Source organism: Nannospalax galili, unplaced genomic scaffold (genome assembly GCF_000622305.1).
Source record: "Nannospalax galili isolate Female #2095 unplaced genomic scaffold, S.galili_v1.0 scaffold429, whole genome shotgun sequence".
Taxonomy (NCBI): Eukaryota; Metazoa; Chordata; class Mammalia; order Rodentia; family Spalacidae; genus Nannospalax; species Nannospalax galili.
In genome coordinates, this window is record NW_008360330.1 from 4,520,248 (window position 1) to 4,535,454 (window position 15,207).

Genomic DNA, 15,207 nt, shown 5'->3' on the forward strand with positions numbered 1-15,207 from the left:
TCTCCATCCATTGAATGAAAGCATTCAATGCTGATAGGACACCTGAGATTCGGTGGCAAGAATATTACTTGTAAACCATCTCTCTGGAAACTAATTTTGAATGTATATGAAGACTCTTTTAGAAGTTCCTAACAAATATTCAAATTGCTTAATTTGCAAGGAGTAACAAAATTGTAAATTGTCTTTGTGTTTAACAATAGTAGACTGGATAAATAAAATGTTTTTTAAGGGCCAAGTATGGTGGTTCAATGCTTTTAATCCTAGCACTTGGGAGGCAGAGGCAGGCAGATCTCTGTGAGATCCAGGCCAGCTGATTTACATAGTGAGTTGCAGGCAAACTGGGGCTACAGAGAGACCCTGTCTCAAAAAAATACAAGAAATAATTTTTAAAGATTTATTTTTGTTATTTTTAAAATTATGTGTATGTGGGGTAGAGGGACAGACACATGAGTACAGATGTTCACAGAAGCTAGAGGTGTTGGATCTCTTGGCCTAGAGTTACAGTCAGTTGTGAGCCATCTAACATGTGTGCTGGAATTTGGGTCCTCCGGAAGAGCAGTATGAGCTCTTAACCACAGAACCATCTCTCATCTCTCCAACCCCTAAAAATATATGTGTGTGTTTTAATGGTGCTATTGGTCAGTGGTACAGCGCTTGCCTAGCATGCACAAAGCTCTGAATTCAACCTCCAGTGCTGAAAAAATAATAAAGTAGTGCTATTGGAACATATTCAGTGTGATCAGGGTATTTCACCAAGTGATCCTAAAAGAAAAAGAAATAAACAATTGTACATATATATTTCTTTAATGGCTGTCTGTTTATTTGTTGTGTGTTTTGAGACAGCATCTCACTATATAACTTAAGCTGGCCTCCAACTCACACTCCTGTCTGCCTGCCTCAGCCTCATGAGTGCACTGCCATGCCTAGTTTAGCTAGGTAACCTAAATTGATTTTTAATATGCACACAGGAAAATACTAGACGTAAATATATGAAATGTTAGCAGATGTTTTCTTTTCATGGCAAAACAACACAAAAACTATAGGTATTGATGGCAAACACTTGTGTGCTTTTATTTTCCTCCCTGCACCCTTCTGTATGTCCCACATACTCTAAAATGAGTGTGCTCTAGTCACATAATTGGACGAGGTAGAAGTTGGGGACAGAAATGGTGGTGACTTGAAAGGAGCCTGGGTGAAAGGCCTACTCACCTTCTTCCTTCCATAGTAGAGCAGCTTAGTGAATTTCTCCATGATCTGTGCTGGCATCTCCACAGTAGGGGGGATCTCCCCAGTGAGCAGGTTTCGGGTCCCTGAGCTTGACATGGACCAGTCCTCATCGGTCAGGTTGATGAGGTTGGCCACGCGGGGCTGCCTCTTGTACTTCTCCAGCTTCTTGCAGTCCTGCATCAGCAGCTCAGCGATGTCAGATCCCACCATGGACTGCCAAGGTAAAGAGGGCCATCCTGAGGGATAATCCTATCAGTCCCCAAGCTGGCAGCCCAGGCTGGAGAAGGAAGGCAGCAGGGTCTCTGCCTTCTTCCTAAGACAGTCATGCAAACACAAGGCAGACCATTCTTAGATGACTGTATTCAAACACCAACTTGACTCTCATGGTTACTGTCTGCCTGTCAAAAGTCACAAAGTTCATTAGAACTGCTCACAATTTCACAAGTGTGCTATCTGATTGATGCAATAATCCAGGGCCTGTACCCCACCTCCAGCCAGTAGGGAGGAGCATTAGAGGAAAGGTTGGCACTGACAAACTGGTGTTGACACCTGAACAATGGTTTCCCTAGGAGCAATGTGTGCTTCTTGAAGATTGCTTTTCATAATCATGCCATACACAAATGCCCATGCAGACTCCCATGCAGTCCAGCCTGCACCTGCTCCCCCATCAAGGCAGTGACTTACCCCATTCTGACGACAAAGGAGAACCAGAAGCTGCCACAATAGGGCTGAGTCCCTGCTCCCTGGGGTCTCAGATTTGAAGCTCTGAGCTGCTTTCAGCTGGCAAAACGTCATGATATCCACCTTGTGTATATCCTCCCTATGGAGAGATTTCAGGTAGCAAAGCATGAGCAGGCAGACACTACCCCTGTTCAGGACCCCAGGCTCCCCATGCAATGAGCCCGTTGGGTTGAAGTCATGACAAAAGCCTGACAGCCTAGGACTAAAAGCAAGTCTGTAGCCACAAGGTAGTTATTTCCTGATAGAACAAGGAGGAGCTTTAGAGATTCTCCTGTGCATCCTGTCCATCTTTCAGATGAGGGGAATGAAGCCCAGAGACCTGAAGTGACACCACAAAACAGCAGGTAAGAGCTCTGGGTCCATGAGTCAGACAAGCCTGGACCCATGCCTGATCTGTCTCCTCTCAGTTTATACAGACATCTCATTTTCTCTGAGCCTCAGTGTTTTCCCTTCCCTAAAATAGGGAAAACAAAAGAATCTGCCTTCACATAAAATTGGATAAGCAAGTTTTGTGGCAACTATTAAATGGACATTAAGTGGGCATTACTTACTCAAAATCATTCAATAAATCAAAGCCAAAGTGGGTCAATACCACACTATTTAGTACCCAACTCTGTTTTCTACCCTATCTGCATACCTGTGTGTAAGACACAGAGACAAAAAGGACTAATGGGCAGTTGGCACTTGAGGAACAACACTTGAAGTTGTCCTCTGACCTCACAACACACATGTGCACCCACACACTTAGGCACATACAAACATATACACACAGGCATAAACAATGCTAATTTTTACTTGAAGGATCTGTTAGTAATAATATGGGATTTTCTTGGAGAGCAAGCTTCAGGATAAGAATACATTTACATAATGATGACACATAAAGGTTTTCCATGTACATAGAGTCTCAGTCACCACCTTCAGAGTAGACACGGTGTTACACCGTTTCTCAAAGGGAAAACTAAGGCTCAGAGAAGATTTATGGACATATCCACGTAGTACTACCAGTTAGAAGGATGCCTGGGATGCTGGTCCTCTGACACCCACTCAGGACTCTCCACCACAACTAAGGCACACTGAATATCAGAAACATGGCTGGCAATGTTAAAGCAGTTCCAGTTCATTCCTGCAGAGGGCAGACTTTCACAATGTCCAGGAACTGGAGAATTGCACTGCCTCTCAGAAAAGCACTGTTGCAAGAATGTTTTCCTGGACTAGGCTCGGCTCCATTTTTCCACTAATATTTATCAAGTACATTAAAACTTCCTACTATCTAACCTCAACAAAACAGAACGGAGGTTTAGATTTCAAACTTGTTAAGCTAATTTTTCTTGCTGTCTTTCACATATTGAATGGTTTGTTAAAACGACTTGGGCCATTTTCTTTCAAGGAAACCAAGACCCAGACAGGAAGATGTTCCAGGTTTCAAAAGCCTCAGTTAAGGGCTGGGGATCTGGCTCAGTGGGAAAGAGCACTTTCTGTGAAAACAAGAGGACCTGAGGTCAAATTCCAAGCACCTACATAAAAGCAAGGTATGGCTGCATATGCCTGTAACTCCAGTATTTAGGGGCAAAGCAGGCAGATCCTGGGAGCTTGATGGTCAGCTACCCCAGCCAAAATGGCAAGCTTCAGGTTCGATGAGAGAGCCTCTCAAAAATAAGGTAGAGAATGATAAAGGAAGAGCTCTGATGTCCTCCTCTGGTCTCTGCATGTGTGCACATGGGTGCATGCACCTGCACACACAGGTACGCATACATCACCCCACCCATACATACTCCCACATGCACACAAAGCCCTCACTTAACAACTTTTGCGATACATTACCTGATCAGAGGTCCTGGAAAACCTCTCAGTTCCTCTTGATCTTCAGAATCACTAAGTATAACCTGCAACAGAAAATCAAATTAGGACTCTAAGACCATTCCACCCATTGCCCATCAGTCAAGTCCAGAATCAAATCCCAGGGCTATGGTCCTAGGGATGGCTCAGTGCATCGTGGAGACAAAGTTATCCTGTTGAAGATGATCTACCAGCATCTTGGGGAAAACATAAGTCTCATATCACTTCTTTCAGAAAAAAAAAAAGCCCAACTTGTTCCTGGCCCACAATAGGGCATGGCCCAGTTCCCTCCAAGAATACCGCCTCCTGGAGATGCTCAGGCTCAAGCAAAGGGAAGCAGGGAAGCATGAGGAGCACATGGGTGAGCAGGGTTCAGGCAAGGATCTTCATTACCTCCAGGCTGTGCATTTCAACAAGGGCCGTTTGTCCATCCGTGGGAGAGTTGGGGGACACGCATACTAGCTGGCCTCCCGGCCCAAAACTTACAGACGTGTGAGGGACATAGAACTTCATGGGTGCCTTGGGACCAGTTACTGAGGCATCACCTGACCAACAGACACATATGGACATAGTTAGCGTTACTTCCACTGCTCTTTTTTAATTTAGGAAGACACTACAGATACATTTCTATTCAAATTTTACCTGGGCCAGTGCAGTTTAAGACTCTGAGAATATGTCAGAATGTAATGTAAGGACTCGATCTTTCAGTCCAAATGATAATGCATGGAGCCTGGATTCCCAGCGATAGTCAGAGGACAAGGATGGCCCAGAGCACCTATACCTATGGCAAGTTCTCCAGACAAAGCATTTAGGCTTTGCGCCCTGCTTTCGCTTCACCCAATTTTCACTGGTTTCTATTTTCTCCACTTGTTGCTTAAAAGCACCTTGGAATGCCTCCTGACCCAGCCTAAAGATGGCTAGGGGCAATGCTCCTTTCCAAGAGTCAGTTATGATGCAATCTCCATTACCAGGGAAAAGATAGGAAAGGGAGCCAAAGTTGACTTCTCCTGGGAGACTTGCATAAGCAGATGAGGTGGATAAGGACCCATTCCTGGAAACAATGGAAAGGGACTACTTTCCACAAGACTCACCCCTCCAGCCTTTCTTATCAGAATCCCAACTCCAGTGGTGACTCTGTACCCACCAGCCTGAATAGGTTTCCAAACTGCCGATACCATGGGATCATACTGGTCGGAGTCATCTGTCATGTATTGACTGAGCTCATAGCTGCTGGAGCTGAGGCCAGACTCATGTTGATGGAGAAGGTTGGACTTGCTGGTCAGTGATGGCTGAAAGTGAAAAACAATGCCCTGAACCCTAGAAATTAGGAGTCTGAGGAGGACTGCTGAGTTTGAGGCTAGCTTGATTTACATAGAGCTTAAGGACAGCTGGGAATACACAGCAACACCTTGTCTAAAAAAAATTTTAAAAACAATGAAAACATATGGGAAGCAGTCTCAGAGCTAGCCCTCCCACTTCCCAAGTGACCCTTGAAAGAAACAAAATGCAGACTTTCTGATAAACCTTGTGAATGTGGATTCATAAAAAGGAGAAGGCACTACGCCACTGCCAAGTGTTTGCTAAGGGATGCATTATGGCCCAGTGGGAAGAGTGTAGGTCCTGAGGTCAGGGAACTTTTCTATTCAAATCTCAGGTTCAAATTCCAACAGCTTACTGCTGTGACCATGAACAAGCGATGTGGACTTTCAGAGCTCAATACCATTATCTGTAATACAGAAAAAAGAAAATCTGCCCTGTGTACTTTATTTATTAATTCACAAGCTATTTAATGAACACCTGTATGGTCTAACACTGTGCATCCCCTGGGAAGACATGTATACAAGGAATTAATAGAACTTATATTCTGGAAGATATGAATAAAACAGTGGATTCAAAAGCTCTTTGTACACTATAAAGTGCTATTTATGTATTGGGTTGTTATTATTAGTCACAATAACACGTGTCCTATCCTAGCAAGCACTAGATATGCAGAGGAAACTGTCTATAAAAAAAAAATCACACAAAGCTAACCAGGGAGACAGAGCTAATCCAAATCCATAAAAAATTAAGAGTTCACCTCCACAGCATTTTCATAACTTGTCTGTAAAACTACAATTGTTCCACAGTAAAAAATGTATTTCAATACATTAAGAACTCTGTTTTGTGAGCCAGGTGGTATATGTATTGGGATTTTAGAGGAAAGAGATTAGAGTCAGGAAAGATTTCAAGTTTGCTTTTCAAACCTAAATTTAAAGATTGTAGCAACTTCTTATTTCCTAAACCTCTAGTACCCTCGGGTACCTAACACCTAACATGTAGTGGCAGCCTCTTCTCTTTCCCAGCACCTCAGAGTGACTTGAGTCCTGCCCATTTGACAAACATATGAGTGGGCCAGAGCAGGGCCTCAGACTGGTAAGACTGAAGCAAAAAGGCAGGAGAGGAGGCATGCTTTGGGGCTCTGCTGGTAGTTGCAGACCCCCATCCCAAGGATCCCACCTGCCACTACTGACAAGGTGGTTTAATGTATGGCCACAAGCCTCCAGCCCCATGTCACTTTAGGTTACCTTTTTCTTCTGGACCCCACTCTCTGGAAAAATCTCCCCAGGCTGCTCCTGTCCAGAGCTGGAAGCAGGACTGTCTTTATATGGATTCTTACTGGTAGATCTGCAACAAAATGACAGTAGTGTTAGCACAGGTACTAAGCAAGCCAGCAAGACTGACGTGCACTCTGCTGGAAGCTGCTCTGGTGCTAAATGTGGGCAGGTGTCAGGCCAGCTTGGTGACACAGGGAAGATTATTTCCCCACCTCAATGTATTAATCTCTGAAAGATGGAGTACTTGGGTTCCCTGAGCCGTTACTGGATAAGGCTCAGACTCCACAGAGAAGGCTTGGTCTCTGCAACCAAGAGACAGCGTTTGTCTCTGGGGACAGCTTAAACCAGAGCACTTATGTTGGTGAATTCCAAGACGAAGAGCACCAGGACAAACGCTTCTGCATAGACTCTTCCCTACAGTGCCTGATGCCAGAAGGACAGTTTATGCTTGGAACTAGGGAGGGCAGTGGAGATGCACTCCAGCCTCAGGCAGGACCCAGTTATCAGAACTCTTGTAAGGCTACATTGTTCTTGAGGCCAATATAGGATTAGGTCCTCCTTTAAAACAGGTCTCAAGTAACCTTACAGGATGCAGATTAGACCTGGAACTTTTTTAAGAATCCCTCTTCTAGGATCATACCAACAGCTGGCCTGGGCCACTGTAGGCTATTCCCATGTCCTTGTATCTGGTACAGAAACAGACAGGCTTCCAGAGGTCAAAGACCACCACCAGACAGCCTAAGACTGGCCTAATGGAGTCTGAGTTTAATTAAATTTTGTCAGTATGGCTTGTCTTTTCATACTTACTGGAACTGGGTCTCATTATTTGTTCTGAACAGACTATTCTTGTTTTCACGCTCATGATCACTGAAGTACTTTTGATCTCCATAATCTTCATGCCAGATATAAGGACTCCCTTGCCTTGGAACTGCACCCTCAGAGAAAACAAAATAAAGATAGGTCACTTGCTATTTCTGAAAGTCTTTTTAGAAAGACATTAGGGAGCTGTGATGCTGAGGCACTGGAATACAACAGGTATAAAATCAAGAGGTCCCCGGTTCATATCTGGGTGCCCCCTCAGCTAGTATTCATGTTGGTCTGGGCGTGGTGGCGCATGCCTTTAATCCCAGCATTTGGGAGGCAGAGGCAGGCGGATCTCTGTGAGTTCAAGGCCAGCCTGGTCTACATAGTAAGTTCCAGGACAGCTGGGGCTACAAGGCTACAAGTAGATCCTGTCTCAAAAAGACCAAAAAAAAAAGCATATATGTCAAAATGAGTTAATTGACGGGGGAGAGCTAACAGTGAAAAAGCCCCTCAAGGTGCCTCTGAGCCAGTTTGCATTGCTTTATATAATTGCACAACAATGGGAATCTGTGTGCATACATGTGTGTTCAATGCTGAAGTAGATTTCTCTTTGCTAGCTGGTCATAAACTGCCATTAGCACAACAACCTATTAGGTAGGGAGACAGGGTATGGGACCCCCCCCTCATTGATGCACATCTGCTGCCCCTAGGGAGAAGTAATGGTCACATTCATATCATAGCTCAGCATAACAGGAGGAAATGGCTTCTCTGTTGCTTGGCCAGTAACTATAACCTTGGCAAGGAGAAGTAACAAGAGAAACAATGAGGATGAAGTCAACACAGAACTAGTAACACCGGGGAAGTCTCCATAGTATTACAGGACAGGGCTCCTGCTGTGGTCTCTTTTGACCAAGTGGAGGCTCTCAACATTGTCTCTGGCCCTGCCAGTCAGACCACTTAGACAGCTCCAGTTCCTGGAGATTAGTTTATACCTCTTTCTTCTCGCAGGAGCTGTGGGTGCCCATGGTAGTAGTAATTTCCATAAGTGTAGTCTTCCCTCAGTGTTGGAGAGTGGTACCTCTGATAAGGATCCTCATAGCCTGGCCTAAGAAATCACAAAGAGAACCAGTCAGCCAATGATAACAGTAAAGGGAAAAACCAAAGGGATACTGGATGAGCTGGACAACTTCAAAAGACAGAATGACTGCCCAGTTCAGAACCTGACTGAAAGACACAGCACATGTTAGATTAGAAAATCCAGAATCGGAACAGGAGGGGATCGTTGCTGCATAAGAAGGCTGAAATTTTTATAGTGAAAACTCCTTTTAAATTTAAATCTCTCTTTAAAAAATAATTTTATTTACAACTTTTTAAAAATATTTTATTATTTTTATTTTGTGTGTATGTGTGTATTGCCTGCATGTAGGCAAGTGCACTCATGTCGTGCAATGCCCCGGAGGACAGAAGAGGCTGTCGGATCCCCTGGAACTGGAGTTACAGACAGTTGTTAGCTGCCATGTGGGTGCTGGGATTCAAATCTGGGTCTTCTGCAAGAACAGCCAATGTTCTTAACTGCTGAGCCATCTCTCTAGCCCCTATTTATACCTTTTTTATTTTTGTAATAATATTCTTACTCCCCAGATATACATATCTATCAATACAGTGGCTGTTATCTTAGAAACCCCTGCTCTGATACTTGAGGGGAAAAAAATCCTTCTTGAGAAGACTATATAGAAATTCAATATACCATTGTAATTCCCATGCATATTGGAAACAAAATTAAGACGGACAAAGGTCAAATCAGACTAACCTCAACATGACTGCTTCCACTGTCTCTACCTTAACATACTTCCTCTTGAGAATTCAACGATCTAGGAGGATTGGGGAAAGGAACATTACGTTGTATTGTTTCTATCAATTAAAAATAATCAGAAAATTCTTTACAATAGCTGTCCTAACTTCAACCTTCAATCTGTCAGGCAAATAAACATCATCTGAACTGGGAGCGCACAGATGGTTTCTAACACTCTGAAATATTTAGTCCAATGTTATTGATGAGAACAGGAATTCGAGATTTTCCAATACAGAATTCTCTCTCCATGGCCTCTTCCTTCTGACTTTTAGAGTCTGCAAATCTGTATTTTCCATCTCTGAAATGAGTTTTTCTTCAAGTTCTTATTTATTAACATTGATCTCTGCATTCCTGTTACCCTCCAGACACTGCTTGAGACTCTAGGATTCTTAGTGCTGGTGGTATCATGCTAAGCCTGGATCAAAAACAATGTGAAACTTTTCACTGTCCTAAGGAAAGCTTTTCCACAGGCCACAAATGCTGCCTTTTATAACTCCAGGGCAAGAATTCCCATCTGCTCACTTGAATTTCTACCCTTTATCCCTTTATCCCTCCCTCAGTCCCCAATAATGCTGTGATAGCTGGTTACGGGGTTCTATTGGGGATAAAGAAGAGGAAAATATAATCAGTCACAGAAAACCAAATCAGGCTAGGACCTATTTTAGCTAAGCCAATATTAGAGAGTTTGGAAAGAAGGAAAGAAGAAAAGGAAGAGGAGGAGGAGGGAGAGAGGGATGGGGGGAGGAGAAGAGGGAGAGAGGAAAATGTGGAGAGAAGAAGGAGTCAAGGGAGGGAAAGAGGAAGGGAGAGGGAGGGAGGCAGGAAGGAGGAAAGGCGGGAGGGAGGAGGAGGAAAGATGGGGAGAAGGAGGAGAAGAATAAAGGGAGAGCAGGACATGGTGGCACACGCTAACACTCTGAGACTGAGGGAGGTCAGAGGATCCCAAATCTGTGTGCTATGTAGCAAGTTCCAGGCCAGCCTCAAAAAAAAATAAATAAATAAAAACCGAAGAAGAAGAAGGAAGAGAGTAACAACAGCAATCTATCGCACTCAGGAGAGCTGGGTTCATGGCAAGCCCTAAAACCATACCTTGAGTACAACTGACTGGGATAAACCCCTTCGTAGTAGTCAGCCCCAGGCCTTGGTGCATAATAGGGCTGCTGCTGGTCAGGCCTGGAGTCCTGCTGTGGCTGTGAGCTCCTACGGACATCTTGCCGTTGATGGAACTTATCTCCACTGTGTCGATGGTAAGAAAGGGGCCGATAATGTCCACTCCGAAGCCCTCTGTCTGGGTCCTTTGATGGTGCCATGGGCCTCCCTTGTGAGTGAGATGACCACTGGGGAACCCAAGGTTCCATCTCTGACCCTTTGAATTTCTCTTGAGTCTTGAAGTCGTTATGTTGCTACCTTATTTTCCTACACACAAAAAGAGAAAATAAACATTTTGAGGGACTGGGAAGATATCTCAGTAAAATAGTTGCCTTTCAAGCACAAGGACCTGAATTAGATCCCTAGCACTCACATAAAAACCAGATCGATGTTCTGAAGTACACTTGTAATCCCAGCACTAGGTGGGCAGAAACAAGATCCCCAGGGCTCATTAGCCAGCCAGCCTGCCTAGCTTAATCAATGAACCCCAGGGTCCAGTGAGAGACTCTGCCTCAAAAGACAAGTTGGAGCTGGAGATGGCTCAACAGTTATGAGTACTTGCTGCTCTTCTAGAGGACCCAAGTTCAGTTCCAGCACCCATGTCAAGCCTTTCATGACTTCCTGTAACTCCAGCTCCAGGGGACCCAACACCCTCTTCTAGTCTCTGTAAGTATCCAAACATGCATGGCAGGCACAGGCATACACACATACACACACACACATGCATGCATGCACACATGCATGCATGCACCTAGAAAAATATTTAAAAATAAATATTTTGTCTCTATATAAAATATATAAAAATAAATCTTATAAAAATGTCTCTATATAAAAATATATAAAAATAAATTTTTTGTCTCCTATACCAGTTTGAAGATGTGAGAGCTCAGTTTTCTGTCCAGGCTGCCTCCTGCTGCCACCAGCCATGTCTCCCCACCATGATGGACTCTTTTCTTTCTGGAACCAGTTTGAAAATACTCGTTCAACTAGTTCATGTGATGAAAACTATCTACAAAGCAAGCTCATTTCCACAGCCCTCCCTCATTGGCAAAGAATGTTGTGAACTCTGATCTACTGTTCTCTGGGAAATATTCCTACAATTCACTTTTCGACTCAAAGTCGAAAAGGACCAAAACCTGTAATGGTCTCTCTTGCTATGTAATAAATTATATTGATACTTAGTGAAAATGCAAATAAAAAACAAATCTTTTAAAGACAAGACATATGACTCCTGAAGAATAACTCTCATTTGACCTCTCACCTCCACACACACCAACACACACACATGCATATACACCCACACACATATGCACACACACACACACACACACACACACACACACAAATCAGCATTTTAAGCCTTTATCTAAACATTGTAGCTGATTAGGTTTTGTGAAAAGAACAACTATCATTCTCAAAGTTGTCTAAAATGAACCATATGACCACAGTGAAATATGAAAAAAAATTCTAAGAGATACATTAAATAAATAACAGGCTAGACAATTAGGTTGATGTTGCTTAAAAATTTTTAAAGTGCATATGGAACAACAGATGTGGGAGGCATGGGAGGCAGATAACAGTAACTGATGCAACTACAAAATGGTATCAAGGAATCCCAATTAATGTTTCTTCTTTTATCCCACCAGCAAATATTTATCCAACACTTACTTTGAGAGTGCTGAGGTATCACAGAAATAGTCAGGCTTGGAAGGAGCTACATTAGGGTTCAGATCCTGACTGTGCCTCTTACCAGCTGGTTATTTTTGGTTGTGAGCCTGAACCTTTAATGGCTACACCATCTCTCCAGGCCCTGGTTAACTTTTTCAAGTCTTAATTTCCTTATCCACAGAGACTGAAGCAACAACTTTGCAGGGTTATTGTCAAACAATATGTTAAAGGTAACATATGGAAAAGTGCCAGTACTGCCTGATATATAGTAATTGTTCAATATGTATTAATATCATCAGAGACAAAGATTAAGGTAATGTAACACTGAAGATCTTTTGAAAAACCATATGGAAACCTACTACTGTAGAAGCTCTCTAAAATATACACATATACATATGTAAATGAGTTTAAAAGGGGTTACCCTGTAATGAGGGATAATATCCCAACTAGACAATTTATCTTATCAAATAAAAACCCCAGTACCAGGAATGGATTACCTCTCTAGAGTTGTTGGCCAGTGAGAGACCATAGAGGTCCAAACATTACAGGCTATTGCCATTGCTCTTGGTTACCCTCACAGTAAGACTGTATTACTGAAGATACCACATACTTGAGTCATAGAACATGGAGAAATCAAGAGGTACTGACCTGGAAGCTTCATCCCTGCTGGCTAGCTTTCATAGTGCTGGAATGTGCTATGCACACTACTGGAAGAAAAAAGTAATCATCAACCTTACCCAGCTCTGAACCCTGTAACCTACAATAACTATGGGTCTTGCAAGATATTCCTCACTAGTGCAATAGTGGCATAAATATTATAGAAGTAACCAGCCACCTTATTATTGAATTTAAAACCCACTCCACAAGGTGGAACCCATACCTGACACCATTATCGGGACCAAGAACCTATGGCTACTCAAGGGAGAATCTGATACTAATTTTCTACTAAATGGACATAGTATTAAAATGACTCCTAATGGCTTATTGTTATACTCACAGATTAGTGCATTGATCAACCCTCATTAGGGAAGTTTCTTATCACAGTAGAAGACAATTAACAGAGACCCACAACTGAATAACATCCTGAGAATGAGAGACTACAGAGTACTCAGCCCTAAATAAGTCAACTGTATCACATCCCTCTACCCCAAGGCTCGGGGAACTTTGTGGAAGAGGAACAGGAAAGACTGCAAGAGCCAGAGGTGGTAGATGACTACAGTGTTTTCCAGACAGCAGAACATTTGCACATATGAACTTACAGCAATTATGACAACATGCACAAGTCCTGCTCAAGCTCAAGCCAGACAAATCCCATTATAGAAGGGGTAGCTGGGCACAAACTCTCACCCCCAGCTAAGGAGTTATTGGTTTTTGATAGCTGCTAGAGAGGAAGACTCAGTTTTGTTTGAGCATGTGACTCCTAGTAGGTCAATCACAACCCAGGGCAGATTCCACATTCAAGAGTATTTAGAGTCAGGAGAGATTGCTCAGTGGTTAAAAGCCCTGGATGCCTTTGCAGAGGACCCAGGTTCAAATCCCAGCACTCACATGGCAGCTAATAATCATCTGTAATTCCAGTTCCAGGAGATCTGATGCCCTCTTCTGGCTTCTGCAGGCATTGCGTGACACTGGTGTATTTACATGCATGCAGGCATAGCACTCATACACAATAAATAAAAAGATTAAAAAAAAATAAGTATTGGGGGGCTGGAAAGATGGTTCAGTGGTTAAGAACACTGGCTGTTCTTTTAGAAGACCCAGGTTTGAATTCCAGCACCCACTGTACCTCCAGTTCCAGGGGATCCAAAACCCTCTTCTGCCCTCTTTGGGCAATGCATGACACAGGTGCTCTTACACACATGCAGGCAATACATTCATACATATAAAATAAAAAATGATAAATATTTTTTAAAAAGAGCATTTGGGCAACACATGTTGGACTTGATAGGGGTTAAAAATGACATGAAGTTGGGTGTGGTGGGGGTGATTCTGGGAGGAGTTGGGGAGGGGGAATATGATCAAAATATACTATACAAAGTTCTCAAAGAATTAATGGAAATTTTTTTTTAAAGATTAGAGTAGTGTAAGTGACTGAAGACATTTCCTAAACAAAAAGGTATTTCTGGGTCTGGGGAGATTGGTCAGTACATTAAGTGCTCTCTTTATAAACATGAGAATCTGAGTTTAGATCCCCAGCACACACACATACAAAGCCAAGCAACTGTAGTGAGCCTGTAATCCCAGTACTGAGGAGAGGGGTGAAGATAGGTGGATCCCTGAAGCTCATTGGTTAGTCAGCCTAGCCAATCAATGAGCTGCAGGTTCAATCAGAGATCCTATCTCAAAAAGCAAAGTGGAGTGCAAGAGAAGATGCATGACTTTGACCTCTGGCCTTGACATGCACACCCCCACCCCACACCCCCTCCCCCCACACACACGGTTTAGATTGACCCCATCAAGGATTCCTTTTCAGACTCTTCACATTACCCTCCTTGAAGAATAAGGCCTTATATATGGCTGTTCCTCCAGGAGAACCAACACAGACAAGTTTGGGATATTGATATAGGAAAATGGACAGGCAAGTCTTCAAGATTTTTTCTGGCTGGAGATATTTAAACCTAGATATTTCTCTTTCATCAGACTAATTTCCCCACTTTTTTTTTCTTTTTCCCCACTAAAAAAGCTAGCTCCAAGACCTAATGCCCTTTCTCAGTTCCTCAGTCTATTTGACAAAAGGGTATATACAGAAGGAAAGCATAGCCCAGGCCTTGTTCCTGTTCCGAGTCTCCTGGGTCACCAACACATACAGGCACAATCAGCACCCCCCTCCTTTCTTCTCCCTTGGGAATTGTTGAGGGCTGTATGGTTCTAATTTAATCTATTAATTTGCTCTCAGTCCTGAAGCTCCCAGGCTCATCTCAAAACTCATATCAGAATAACGGGTCAAAGGGTTTGTGTTGAAACTAAGATGACATTGTTTGAACACCACAGAACCAGGGTCCTGAACAACAGGGGAATTTTTGCCTTCTCCATGCCAGTTTACTGCCTCAAAACACCCAGTTGTAAAAAAGCTCTTGCCAGCAAATCCCAGGAAGGTCCAGTGTCCCAGGATCCCAAGGCTCCTTTACTAAAGACCCATAAAACTCAGTATTACTTGGATACAAGTAAGCAGAAGCAGAAAAAAAAAAAAAAAAATTGTAAACATCACACTTTGAAGTTGTAGTTAAGAAAAAAAAAATTACTCTCAAAACCTAGACATTCTGATTTTTTTGATTTCCTTTTTTTTTTTTTTTTTTTTTTTTTTTTTTTGAAAAGGTTTCCCCTTTATCCCCCTGT

General features: G+C 42.9%; 1 protein-coding gene across 16 annotated transcripts in view; it reads right to left on the reverse strand.

Annotated features, from left to right (window-relative positions):
- LOC103727996 (protein transport protein Sec16B) overlaps positions 1-15,207 on the reverse strand; it is a 68,507-nt gene that overhangs the window by 28,242 nt on the left and 25,058 nt on the right. For 7 of the 16 annotated variants that reach the window (XM_029560198.1, XM_029560197.1, XM_029560185.1 and 4 more), the window contains 10 exons: positions 12,520-12,578; positions 10,144-10,470; positions 8,195-8,307; positions 7,206-7,335; positions 6,369-6,468; positions 4,949-5,093; positions 4,198-4,349; positions 3,790-3,851; positions 1,912-2,047; positions 1,210-1,440 (listed from right to left, as the gene is read on the reverse strand). In XM_029560198.1, coding sequence (XP_029416058.1) covers positions 1,210-1,440; positions 1,912-2,047; positions 3,790-3,851; positions 4,198-4,349; positions 4,949-5,093; positions 6,369-6,468; positions 7,206-7,335; positions 8,195-8,307; positions 10,144-10,412 — 1,338 coding nt within the window. In that variant the 5' untranslated portion in view covers positions 10,413-10,470; positions 12,520-12,578. Of the gene's footprint in view, positions 1-1,209; positions 1,441-1,911; positions 2,048-3,789; positions 3,852-4,197; positions 4,350-4,948; positions 5,094-6,368; positions 6,469-7,205; positions 7,336-8,194; positions 8,308-9,012; positions 9,074-10,143; positions 10,471-12,519; positions 12,579-15,207 lie in introns of those variants that run through there. The other 9 variants (XM_029560188.1, XM_029560192.1, XM_029560194.1 and 6 more) reach the window with 5 other exon arrangements.